Source organism: Pipistrellus kuhlii, unplaced genomic scaffold, assembly GCF_014108245.1.
Source record: "Pipistrellus kuhlii isolate mPipKuh1 unplaced genomic scaffold, mPipKuh1.p scaffold_m20_p_1, whole genome shotgun sequence".
In the NCBI taxonomy this organism is placed as follows: Eukaryota; Metazoa; Chordata; class Mammalia; order Chiroptera; family Vespertilionidae; genus Pipistrellus; species Pipistrellus kuhlii.
Window position 1 is genome coordinate 60,403,188 of NW_023425404.1, and position 14,349 is coordinate 60,417,536.

At 38.8% G+C, this 14,349-nt stretch overlaps 1 protein-coding gene across 1 annotated transcript; it reads left to right on the forward strand.

Annotated features, from left to right (window-relative positions):
• Positions 1-10,919: 10,919 nt before the first annotated feature.
• LOC118703740 (olfactory receptor 11H6-like) lies at positions 10,920-11,948 on the forward strand. The gene has a single exon (XM_036410899.2). It carries the CDS (start codon positions 10,920-10,922, stop codon positions 11,859-11,861), a length of 942 nt encoding a protein of 313 aa, XP_036266792.1. The 3' UTR covers positions 11,862-11,948.
• The last annotated feature ends 2,401 nt before the right edge of the window (positions 11,949-14,349 follow it).

Sequence of the window (14,349 nt, forward strand, 5' to 3'; positions counted from 1 at the left end):
TAGAGTCTCAGATATGGCACCCATCTGCTGGTTCTTAGGAGGAAGAAACAATAGCTTTTATCAGCATTTCTGTCTGGGTAAAAGCTGCCCCTCCAGTTCTTGCCCTAATGCCAAGCAATTCAATTCTTCCCCTTTTGTCTTTTGTGCCTTTCAAACTACTGCCCCTGCACTGGAGCTTAGAGGGAGTGAGTTCAAGTGAGTTCATGTGTAGGCTCTTTATGAGAAACTGCCTGGGACTCCAGCAACCTCAGCCTCCCTCCTCAACCCATGTTGGTTTTTACAGCCAGAAGTTATTGGGACTTCTCTTCCTGGCACTGGAACCCAGATCTGGGGGTCTGGTGTGGAACTGGGATCACTCATTCCTCAGAGGAATGGGTTTTTTATCTGCCACAAATGGGTATGGGAACAGCCTTTTTGTGCCTCTGCACTGATGTGGCTTCTTTACTTTCACAGTTGTAGGACTCAGCTCAATTACAGGTGATACTGAATAATGGTTGTTCCGTAGTTTAGTTGTAATTTTGATGTGGATGGATGCGGAGGCAAGTATCATGTTTACTTACACTGTCATCTTGACCAGAAATCCTCTGACCTCATATGTTTAAAGAAAAAGTGTTAGAACAAGAAAGACCACAGGAAATATGCCAAGTTGTTACATGAATTTTATCTGCTTCATAAAATTCTCACTAATTTTTAGCTCCCTTAACTCTTCTGATCCTTCTAAATTTTGTTTAAACACATATTACTTTGATAATCAGAATTTTTTTTAATTATAGCAGTGATCACCTGGCACACAGGGTGTTGCAATAATTAAATAAAATTATTTTTATGAAAGAATTTGTCATGATGGCTGGCATGAGATGAATTATCAATAAGCAATGTTTTCTTTCACTGCCAAGTAAAGATTCAGGGTAAATAGCTTAATATTTGAGAACTCAAGCTCTGCTCTCAGACACAACTACATTCATATAGTATTTGCATTTCCATTTATAAGATGTGACACTGAACAAATAATTTATGTAAGCTTTAATAACTTTACCTATAAAATAAAATTCATAGTAATATTTAGCATATTGAATTATTATGGGAGTTAGTGAGCTTACTTATAAAAGTTACTTATCTTACTGACTGGCAAGTAATAAGCTTTTAATAAATATTAGCTACTTATATTTGTAAAAGGAAAAGTAAAAGGGCAGCTAGTAACAACATAATTTGATGAACAAGAATAGATCCAGAGACAAATGAAAGGGGAGAGGGGAAGTTAGAGAGCAACCAAAGGACTTGTATACATGCATATTAGCATAACCAATGGACACAGACATTAGAGTGATGGGGCTTGCCCAGGGTGGGGATGGCTGGGGGTGGGAGGTCAATTGGGGAAATAGGAGACATATGTAAAACTTTATACAATAAAAAATATTTAAATTTTTACTATATATATATATATAATAATATATATTATTTTACTTTAAATATATATAATAATATATCTATAATAATATATATTATTTCAGAAAGGCAGAAAAAAAAGGAGGGGTCAGCTAGAATAAACAATATAGGTGTTCCTTTAATCAAAGAAAGAGGCTCAGAATTGCATGCCAAATGGACAGTGCAAATGGAATGGAATCTTTGGTCTAATGTGAAAAAAGGATTTATCAGGTGTTTGAAATAAACTCATTCAAAGCTGAATCCCTGGGGTAATGTCCATCCAGCTGAGAGAATCTCAGCAAAGAGTCCCTTTAGGGAAGTTGGCTGAGGTCCAGTAATAGTTTCACTGGGACAAGTGAGAATCCAGGCTTTCATTCTTATTATTGCTAGAGGATAAAACACATCTTTTCCAACTTCAAAAAAAATTTCCCCAAGTGCACTGCCCCAGGGACAGAACTCTGAGATCCAGGCAAAATGAAGAGCAGGGGAAGGCTTATCTGCAGACAGTTTCTTGTTCCTAATCAGTGACTGAATCAACTCCAACAAAGGGCAGGTACCACCAATATTTCATGAATATGGGCAGAGAAAAACATGTGTTATATTTTGAGTGTGGAAATGTAAGTTTGATAAAGTGCCTTTCTAGTTGAAAAAGATACTATTATTTTCAAATTTTGTCAACTGAAAGGCAAAATAATAATAATAATAATTAATTATTATTATTATTATTATTATATTGTCTTCATTTCATTTTTTCTACTATTTGCCATGGATTTTGTGACCTTTATTCTAAACTACAGGGTGCTCCTTAAAATAAAACTTACTGAAGAAAAGTAAAAGCCAAATTGGAAAGTAATATCATTTTCCTTTTTGTTTCTTGTAAGGAAGAAAAGTAAACTAAAGATGAGATGTGACTCCTTCCAGTGGGAAAGAAGTAATAACACAAATCCTCTCCAGAAGGTGGAGGCTATTATTTCTCACAACACTACATCTGAATTTTTAAACTTACCTTCTGACTCCTGTCCTAGGAATATGAAATAGTGTTGGTCACCCAAAAGTAAAATACAGCCTTCAGATGCCCAGTTGGAAATTTTCCCTTTCTCTTCAGCGCTGGCTGCCACAGAGACTGACTTCATTGGCAAGTGAAGGGGAGATGGCACCCTGCACGGTAAGTCAATCATGACACAAATAGCAAGGAACTTGCTTATTATTGATTTTTTTCTACGCCTCTGATTGTTTCTTAATGGGCACAAATGTTTTAAAGATCTGGGTATTTCCAAATTGCCTACCAGAAAAAAAATTTATGAGTTTATATCCTCTCCAACAGTTCTTCTAAATATCATTTCATTGCACCTTCACCAACACTGCTATCATGATGATTTATCTGAGCTAATTTGAAAAGAAAAAGAAAAATTATTTTGCTTTTCATACTTAAATTAGCAACTTTCATCCAGAAATATAGAGGTCATATAAACTTAACCCCCACAATTTACACTGGGATTTCATACTCACTTCTTAAAATGTCCCTTCACTTTACTGAGAATAATATTTCTAATTGTTAAGACATTTCAACATGCAGGAATATAAATATACATCCTTAAACATCCCTTGCATTGAAAAATAAACAAGAATACAGTAGGCCCTCCAAAAACTTTCACTCAGTTCTTGAAATGCTTTAGACCAGCAACCAGCTATGAAGTTTAGAAGATAAGCTTGAAAAGACTGTCCCCATCACATCAATGTTCAATAAATGGTGGCTAAATGACAGTTAATAGAAAATGAATTTAAATTCATGATGGACAGTAATAAAAAAGTTAATGCTGCTATTTAAAAATATTTTATCAAAAATGTTATGAAATATTGTTCTTTAATGATATAAGTACTGAAACTATATAAAAGGGGTAGTATTGTTGCCAGTTCTTAAATTTTCCAGGGTGAGAAATCCAAAGTCATATTGTCATCTTAGAAGTAACTCTAAAGAAATAGATAGCTGAAGAGAAAGAAAGGAAGAGATAAACATACTAGGAGAAAAGTGAAATAAAGTGATTATAAAGAAAAAATGAGTTTCTCTAAGGAATTTAGTGAGCTTTTTACTGGATTAATACCTAAATAAGAAAGTATTTCTACGTAATATCTTAATCAACAAAGAAAAGGGGGGAAAAACTGGAGAAAAAATAATTTCTAGCACCACCTGAGAGCATTGTGGTGAAAGTCTCCTTATTTGCAAAGTTTATGAGATGAAAGGAAAAGACTGGGCCATGTTTTCCCCTCTGGAGAAAGAAAGAGATGCAACCCATCATTTTAAAATAGAGTATGGACAGCTCCAAAGGAAGATCTTTCCAAAAGAAGTACTTGAAATGTTGATAGTCTGAATTGATATGTGCTATAAGCATAAAACACATGCTAGATATTGTAGACCAGGTATTTTAAAATGCAAAAGAGCACATTGGTAGTTTTTAAAAGTAATTTCATGTTAAAATGATATTATTTGGGATAAATTGGGTTAAACAACATATATTATTAAAATAATTTCACTGGGAAAGGGGAGATTGACGTGACAATAAAGTAAAACAGCACTCAATTATCCTATATAATAAAGAGCTATATGCTAATTAGACCGGACTGCGGAAGGACTTTTTGGAACAACCAGTTGGCTGGGCCTAGAGGCAGCCAGGGCTGCTTCGAGGGCCAAGCCCCTGGCACCAATTTTGTGCATCAGGAGTCTAGTTTTAAATAAGCTTAAACTTTTAGACTTGGGAAATTATATCCCAGGGTGCAGAGGGAATTTACAGATATTATTAAAAAATCACTAACGGTGTCTTTAAAGAATCCTGGAGAAAAAAAGAACATTTTTAAAAAACTGAACAAGAATACCAAAGTCCAAAACTTGTTTTTAAAATTTTTCATAAACCATTTGTTTTATATTTTTGAAGAATGTTTTTCAGAAATACAAGATCATTTTCATCACCTTTGTATTATTTATCTATTTTTAGCTTAGCCATCTTTCTACAATTATTGGTAATAATGGGTTTTAACTAGAAAAAGTATAAAGTGATCTGAAAAACACTTTCTCATGTCCTACATGATATTTCAATCAAAGGTGTAAGTGAAACACAAGAAATTTTATCAAACTTATAGGCAATAAAAATAGAGGTGAACGCTAATATTTGAAAGTATTAAGATCTTAATAGACTAAAACACTTAGGTGAAATTCAGTCATTAATGTCCCTCACTTAAAAAAATTAATGACACAAGCACCAGATGGGACCAATCTGGTTTTAAAGAAATGCTTGTGAACAAACTCTAAGGGCTTGGGTAAAATGAAAATTCAATAAAAGTAAAAGTATAAAGTTACCGCCAATGTTAACTGAAGTTGGCATTACTTTCTAGAGATTACTAGAATACATTGTGCACTGCATCAGTCACAGTATGAGGAATATTGTGTTCAGTTTTAGTAAGATCACATCTTAGAAAGTATAGAGCAATCACAAGAAGGCAATGAGGATGGTGGGCACCCTGGGAAGTATGTCACAGTCAGCTGGAGAAACCAAAAGTGCTTGGGGTAAATAGAAAAGACTCAAAAAACGCATGTGTGCCTTCCTCAAATACATTTTTTGATCTTTATTGTTGAAAGTATTGCATGTGTCCCTTTCCCCCCTTTGACCTCTTCCATTCCCTCCCACTCACCCTCCAGGCCTTCACCACCCTATTGTCTGTGTCTATGGGTTATGAATGTGCATATATGAGTTCATTAATTGATCTCTTCCCTCTCCAAAACCTCCCCTGCTTTTCCTCTGAGATTTGACAGTCTCCTTAAAGGGCCTCAAATATTTTTTAAGTGCTACTGTGTAGACTTAGTCTGAGCAATCAGTATAATGTGGTTGAAAGAACTCAAACATGCCTATCTCTGCTACCTGTGGCTTTCATATGGCTCAATCACTACTTCTGTAATTGTTGGAAGAGTAAGAAAGAATGTATGTTCAGAATCCTAATAGAATCTGTGCATATGATGGTCACATATTGTTAACCTCTCTTCCCTGAGGCAGAAGTAAGACCAACAGGATAAATCAAGGTGGTAAAATTACCCAAGAATGTAAGAGAGAGGAAGGAAGTTTATTACAACTTCTAAAAGTGAAAGCTGTTTGCCTTTTAATGAGCAATTTGTCATGGATTATTCCAGCAGAAGCTAGATAACAAACTAGCAAGAAGGTGGAAGAGAGAGGGTCTTGCCACTGATTGAAGGAGAGGCTTAGAGAACCCTTTAAATCTCTCCCTGCTCCAAGATTCCGTGACTTCAGATCAATAAGAAAATGTGATTTTGTATATCCATTCTAATCCATGATATGTCTGAGGCTAATGAATATGAGCAACATTATTCCAAGAAACAGAAGACTTGACTTGGCAGATGTTTTATTTCCTCCAGAGTACAGGAGAACAGAACTCAACTATTCCCTTCAGTGAGTCCTTAGGACATAGCACATTGAATCAATCGTCCTTTATGCTACAAAAAACACTGGAAAATAAAGACTCAGGAAGGCAGTGGTAGAAATGAAATAGCATCTAACTGGTGAAAAAATTCTTAAACGATGAAAGTAATGATAAATCAAAGGCTCCAACAAATAGAATTAGAACATCCCAGAATGTAAGGATATATATACGTCTTTTCCATTTCTCCTCAGCAGCTATCATTGCTTCCTAGTTTATTTTCTCTATTTTTTTAAATCTTTTTATTTTACTTCATTTATCTTGATTTTGTGTAAATGAATGAAAGGTGATTTGCCTCAGGTTATGGATAATGACGGGGAGCTGAATATTGCAGATCACAAAGGTCAGGTAAGAGTAAAATAACTCTACATGTAGCTGCCTCTCTGCCCTTCGCATGTCAGTTTACTTGAAAGGGATCACCTCTCTTTTTTTTTTAATTACTAACATGAAATAACACCTTCAGCATCTCATTTTCTTTTGATGCCATTTTATGGCCATACTTGGGAATACATTGAAATATGTATATGTTTTATAACTTATTACAAAAAATAAGATAGCCATATAAAAGTGAAAAGAACATAATTCTACCTAAGTGGTATGATTGAGGGGCACTAGAAAGTCCTCACCTTCTTCCCCTCAAATGACATGATAATGCTTGTCTCACTAACTATAGTTACTCACTTTATTAATCCAATTAAGTTGTTTCACTATGTAGAATAGGTGACATTTTGGACACATTTATGCTGGAGGTCCTCTAAAGCAGTAAAAAAAAAAAAAAAAAAAAAAAAAAAAAAAAATGTTTTTAATCTGTAAAGTAGGAGCCGAAAAATATGAAATCTTGTCCTGAGCCTGTCACTCACTGGTTTGGGTTTAACCTCTTTGAGTCTTTAATCTCCTCACATATAAAATAGAAGCATAATCCTATCGTTCCCCTACTGATTAATTAAGAAAGCCCCCTCCCAAAATAAAATACAGGTTAGACTTAAGGATTAATTTAAACTAATCCCTTTCAAACTGCCCTCCGAAAGAGGAAGCTGCCTCCTGTTGATCTCCATAGAAATGGAGCAACTGTTGCCCGGGGTTTAAGGCAATTACTTTCTCTGTCACATGGCTGATTGTAAAGAATCTTGCTATTAGTTTTTTCATTTCCTACAACTGCAGCTGCAGCGCTTGAACCATAACCCCCAATCACACCAGCAGAAGAGCTGGTGTTCCCTTTTCCCCCAGCCACAAGCTCTGAGCCTGGGAACAGGAATAAAGCCAGGTTTTCTTCATCTTGACATTAAAATAGCCTTAAGGGAGAGGTTAGCACTTTCCTAATGACACAGTTAAAAGAAAACTCACAGTTCGAAGGTTGGGAATAGAGTATCCTAGATCTCTGTGCCATTGTATTTACAATGAACTAAAGGGACCTGCAAACCTGTGACAGATCTCCAAGTTTCTTCCAGTAAATGCCACTCCAATAAATTTGGTGAGTGTGCCATCTGCCCAAATTTCCACAGGTGCTGGATTTAAGCCTATGCATGTGTTTATTGGTTTTCTTTTTCCCCGGATAAGAAAACCTGAACAGAGAATGTGAACTCTGAGCACTTAAAAATGGGAAAGCAGAGTGGGGGCTGAGAGAGAACACATGAAACATAGATGTAAACCCATATTCCAAATTCCATCTAGATTAAACTTTTGCCTACGCCAAAGCCTATATTTCAGAAACACTTCTCTCTATTCCCCTTTATTCAAAATAGTTAGGCTTCCTCCAGGGCTGAATAAACCACAGAATCAGAGAACACCGGGAAGAAAAAAAGGTTGCACCAAAAACCTGAATTCCAGAAGGCTGCCTGTGTTGAAGTGGTATCTATTGGTGCTACTCCGTTATGATCCTTTGAGCACAGTCTGATCTTCACTTTCCAGGAAATCCCACAGGTATGTATGGAGGGTGGGGGTGAAGTGTGGGAAAGGATCACTCAGGAAGGAATGGCAGATTCTACTAGGTGGCCTTAATACAAGCTACAGTGTAACTATCAGGGACATGATCCTATCATTTATTTTTTTTATTAAATTTGCTAGAGTCCCAGTGCATGAAATTTGTGCACAGGTAGAGAGAGCTTCTAGGCCTGCCTGGCTGGCAATCAAGGCTGATCTGTGGGGTGGCCAGTGAGGTGTTTGGCACCCACCTTCACAAGCCTGGTACTGCCCACTCACCGGCCCCAGCCCCCACTGCTGCCACTGGTCACCTCCCTCTGTGGGGCAACAGGTGGGGATAATTGAGAAGGAGGTCCTGCTGGCACCCACCTTAGCTAGCCTGGAGCCTGCAGACTGGAGCAGCTCCTGCATTGAGTATCTGCCGCCTGGAGATCAGTGCACGTCATAGTGACCGTTCATTCTACCAGCCACTCCACGGTTTGGTTGATTTGCATATTAGGCTTTTATTATATAGGATTGGGACAACATCGGTTAATAAGATTTTATAGGTTTCAAGTATATATATATCTATGATACATTATCTGTATATCACATTGTGAGCCCACCACCCAAAGTGAAATCTTCTTCTGTCACCATATATTTGACTTTGACCCCTTTACCCTTAACTATCCCCCGCCCCCTGTTCCTCTGGGAACCACCATACTATGTCTGTGTCTATTAGTTTTTGTTTATTTTTCTTGTTTGTTCATGTGTTGCTTTCAGTTTTATATCCCACATATGAGTGAAATCATATAGTTCTCAACTTTTTATGTCTGACTTATTTTGCTTAACATGGTATTCTCAAGGTCCATCCATGATGTCTTAAATGGCAGTATTTCATCTTTTCTTATGGGTGAGTACTAATCCATTGTATATATGTATCACATCTTTATCCACTCATCTATCGAATGACACTTCAGTTGTTTCCATGTCTTGGCCACTGTGAATAACGATCACTTAAAATAATAATGGTGATCCCTACAAGGAAAGCAGTTTATATAGACTAACATAAGCACTCTGGTGTGTTTGATGGGTAAAAAATTTTCTTAAAAGGAAGCTTATTAGGAAGTTGTAATGGGTGTGGTTTTTGAGGACTGAGGAGTGCCCTCCTATTCATACACACACACATACACACACATACATACATGTACTTAGCCTTAACATGCTAAAATTCCACAAACAAAAACATTCCTTGGCATTTTGAAATTAGCTTAATTTATAAAGATTAACAAGGGATAGTTAATAAGCTAGCATCATAATAATAACATAAAAATCTTATATAATATAAGGCTAATATGCAATTGACCAAACTGTGGAATGACTGGTCACTATGACGTGCACTGAGCACCAGGGGGCAGACGCTCAACACATGAGCTGCCCCCTGGTGGTCAGTGTGCTCCCATAGGGGGAGAGCTGCTCAGCCAGAACCTGGCAGTGGCTGGGCAGGCTGCTTCCATGGCAGCACTAAGGATATCCAACTATGGCTTAGGCCCGCTCCATGCCCTGGGGGCTCCCAGACTAGAGGCCTGCTGCACAAAATTCATACATTCAGGGCCTCCCCCCACCCCCCGCCCGCCCTGAATGTATGAATTTTGTGCAGCAGGCCTCTAGTAATAACATAAAATCCCTGAATGTTTTTTTTTGTTTGTTTGTTTTTTACTGAATAGTTTTTAATAATTTAAATTTCTGTAGCATTTTATAATTTGTAAACTGCTTTTGTACATATCGTTTTATGCAATTCTCATGCCATCCTTGCTATGGAGATATTATTATTATTATTCATGTTTTACAGAGCAAGTAACATAGTCTCAGAGCTTAAGTCCTTCTCCAAGGAAATGCTCCTCAAGATCTATAATCCCAAAGCTATGCTCAGCTATGCCAGTGGACCCCCAAACCTGAGCTGGAGCCAAAAATCTACATCTTTCAAAGGTTCCTCCACAAAATTCTGATAATACCAAAGTCTGGAGCCAATGTACCACACCATCCTACAAAGAGAGAAATATATAAAAGCCTAAGCAACAGAACAACCAAATGACCGAATAACCAGTCAACCAATTGCTGGGATGCACACTGACCACCAGGGGGCAGACGTTCAACACAGGAGCTGCCCCCAGTGGTCAGTGCACTCCCACAGCAGGAGCGCCACTCAGCTGACTGACAGGTGCCAACCACAGGCTGGTGACCCTCTTCTGCCTCTGCAGCAGTGCTACCAAGTGGCAGCAGCAGGCACAGTGGGGCTGGGATGAGCGGGAGTGACACAGCATCTAACCTGGGCTTGGGCTCCGCCCTGGACACCTGCTGCTTTATGCACATCCCTTGGGGGGTGTTGGACTACCGATTTTCGGCCCAATATTCGGCCTGTCCTTCAGGGACCGGGCCTCTAGTATACTAATAATGGCCTATAAATGGTCACTTAATGCAACCAAATTGTAACTTGCTTAAAGTCACTCTGTAGTTATTTTCACTCCTGGCTATTGAGCTTCATGCTCCCTCCTTCATGTCACTTACCTGATATTACTGTTTCGTTCTGTATATTTCTCAGTTCTGGTTGTTTTAGGATTGAATTGCCCATGTTAAAGTTTACATCTCATTTTTAAAAAGTATCTTTATTGTTGAAAGTATTACAGATATCCCCCTTTTTCCCCCTCCATTTTACATCTCAATTTAGCTTTAGCCAGCCACCTATTTGTATTGTATAGACCAACGTTCTTCAGAGTTGGGTGTACCAGGAAACCCAATGAAGGATGCAGAAAGGAAATATCTGAATGCCTACTTTTATTTTAATTCTAAGAAAGTCTTTTTCAAAATATTTACCAATATTTACTATAGTGATTGGTAGTAGTTTGTATACAGTTTAAAAGCAAATAGTCACATATAAGAGAGTGTACTCAACAACTGTATTGTTGGGGTGCCCAGCCAAAAACAGAAACCACCGGTCCAGGCCACTTCCTCTATGAGCAGGAAAATGTGCTCGCTCTCCTGGGGAAAAATCAGGAGGCAAAATTCTCTCTGTATATGTAATTTCTGTTGTAATCCTCACAGGATGGAAGAAAATGACCACACAGCCCAGTAACATTTCTCACACTGTGAGTGAGTTCGTTCTCCTGGGCTTCCCTTGCCGCTGGGAAATACAGATCCTCCTCTTTTCCATATTCTTCGTGACTTACATCCTGACCCTCTTTGGAAACATGGCCATCGTGTGTGCAGTGCGCTGGGACCACCGGCTCCACACCCCGATGTACATTCTGCTAGCTAACTTCTCCTTCCTGGAGATCTGCTATGTCAACTCGGACGTGCCCAACATGCTGGCCAACTTCCTCTCCAAGACCAAAACCATCTCCTTTGCGTGCTGCCTGCTCCAGTTGTACTTCTTCTTCTCACTGGGCACTACCGAATGCTTATTTCTCTCCATCATGGCCTACGACCGGTTCCTGGCCATCTGCCGCCCACTGCACTACCCCACCGTCATGACCATTAAGTTCTGCAGCAGCCTGGTTGTTTTCTGCTGGGTGTATGGTTTCCTCTGGTTTCTGATTCCGGTGATCCTTGTCACACAGCTACCATTTTGTGGCCAGAATGTGATTGATGACTTTCTGTGTGACCTGGGTCCTCTGCTGGCCCTGGCTTCAACCTGTGCCCCAATTCCAGGGACTGTTCTTCTGTGTGGCACCATGAGCTCCCTCCTCATATTTGCCACCTTTTTCTACATTGTTGGCTCCTATACCCTGGTGCTGAGGGCGGTCCTCCAGGTCCCCTCAGTTGCTGGCCGGAAGAAGGCCTTCTCCACCTGCTCCTCTCACCTGGCTGTTGTGTTTTTATTCTATGGTTCTGTGATGATGACGTATGTAAGCCCAGGGGCAGGACAAGCAGAGAGCATGCAGAAGTTCACAACTTTGTTCTACTCAGTTTTGACCCCTTTTTTCAACCCCATGATCTACAGCCTTCGGAATAAAGAAATGAAGGATGCCTTAAAGAAAGTTCTAAGAGGTTCCTAAAATTGGGTCTGTGACTTAGTGACTTATTCCCCAATGAATTAAAACTGTTAGCTTTCTGTCGGTGAACAGTTAAGAAACTGGAAAACAGGTGTGAACTTTTTGAAGAAGCCATTTCAAAATCCTAAGTGCTAGGACACTAATGAAGTCTTTCCTTGGGCAGAATTAATTGACTCTCCCACAGCACATTACTTATACTTTTATTTAACATGTCCTTCCTTCTTTCTTGAATTATAGTTAGCTGTTCACAAATCTGTCTCCACGTGCTTCCTCATCCTTATTAGACTGTAATTTCTTAAGAGCAGAGACTATGCTTTATTAATTTCTATACTCTCAGAACCTAGCACAAAAATGTCAATAATTTCAATTTAAATAAAAATATATATATACTATTCATAGTTCCTCACTAGACTATCATTCCTAACATTCAGGATAATATATAAAGAAGCTATACAAATTCTGTAACAACCTGTATTTTATATGTCCTATGGATGAAATGAAAAAAAAAAAAAACTTTCCTAGAAAAATGTGAGATTGACCTGGATTGATTGGACCAGTCATTACATGATAATCCAATCAATGAAAAAGTCTCACCAAATGAAAATTAATGTCTAAGAAATTATCTGCTTCCTGCCCTTCACCAATCCCTTTTACCTGATAAGGTAGCCACTTTATTTCATTCTCTTCTTAGTAACCGTACTTCCACTACTGCATATTTTAAAACATATTATGCAACCCTTATCACTGAAATATGGTTTGGGGATCATTTTGCCAGGCATCACTAGGAAATATTTATTTATTTATTTAATATATTTTATTGATTTTTTACAGAGAGGAAGAGAGAGAGATAGAGAGCTAGAAACGTCGATGAGAAAGAAACATCGACCAGCTGCCTCTTGCACATCCCCTACTGGGGATGTGCCTGCAACCAATGTACATGCCCTTGACCGGATTCGAACCTGGGACCTTTCAGTCCGCAGACCGATGCTCTACCACTGAGCAAAACCGGCTTCGGCTATTTATTAATTTATTATTGAAAACTATTTTTCAAATTTTATTTTTCAATTACAATTTACATTCAAGATTATTTTGTATTAGTTTCTGGTGTACAGCATAGTGGTTGGACAATCATATACTTTACAAAGCGATCCCACGGGGGGCTTTTAGAAGGTGGGATTTCAGGGCCCCATCTCAGGCCTATTTGCAGAATCTGCTTTCTGTCTTCAGTAGATTATTATGCACATTACAGTTAGAAAGCCACTGATCTACAACAGGATGCCTACAAGGCTAATATGATGTTGATGTCCTCTAATGTATTCTTCATTTCAGTTATTGCATTTATCATTTCTGATTGGTTCTTTTTTATGTTTTCTATATCATTGCTGAAATTCTCACTGAGTTCATCTATGCTTCTCCCAAGTTCATTGAGCATCCTCATAACCAGTGTTGTGAACTCTTTATCTGACGGATTGCTTGTCTCTGTTTTATTTAGTTATTTTTCTAGATTTTTGTCTGGTCTTTCATGTGGGACATATTTCTCTGTCTCCTTATGTTGACTGTCTCTCTACATTTGTTTCTATGAATCAAACAAAAGAGTGACCTTGTATAGGAGCTACTCCTTTGTAGAATGTGGGTGCTGGGTATATCTTTGGTGGGCCAGCTGGAGCATGTGTAGGTCACAGGAGGCAAATCTTACCAGAGCCTGGAGTGGTAGCTAAAATGGAGAGGGGCCAATGGCACGCTGCACTGGGACCATCTTGGCAGGCCAATTGGAGTTACAGGTGGAGTGGGCTCAGGCCTTAGGTAGTGCCACATCAGGACATGGAGCTAAAGATAGATTAGGCCGAAACCGGTTTGGCTCAGTGGTAGAGCGTCAGTCTGTGGACTGAAGGGTCCCAGGTTCGATTCCGGTCAGGGGCATGTACGTTGGTTGCGGGCACATCCCCGGTAGGGGTTGTGCAGGAGGCAGCTGGTCGGTGTTTCTCTCTCATCGACGTTTCTAGCTCTCTATCTCCCTCCCTTCCTCTCTGTAAAAAATCAATAAAAATATTAAAAAAAAAAAAAAAAAGATAGATTAGGTGTGACTTGTAGGAATTCTCAGAGGTAAGTCATTCGGACTATAGCTAAAGCTGATCTACAGAAGTCCAGGGGACAAGCCACACCTGGGCAGGAGCTGTATCTAGAACTACAGCTAAGGAAAGTCACATGGCTGGAAGCTGGAGCTACAGCAGGCTACAGAGAGACCTGCTTCTGTGTCATTTCTCTCTCTCTCATGTGGAGAAGCTGTTCATTTGACCCTCAGTAAACTAGATGTGTTCCTGGGAGGAGGTGAGTTCAGTATCTTCCTATCCCACCAGCTTGGACTGAAAGCCAAGCTAATTTTTAAATTCATGTGGGAATGCAAAGAACTTACACTAGACAAAACAAAGTTGGAGGAGTAACACTATCTGATTTTTAAAAGCTTATATAAAATTACAATGATCAAAACAAT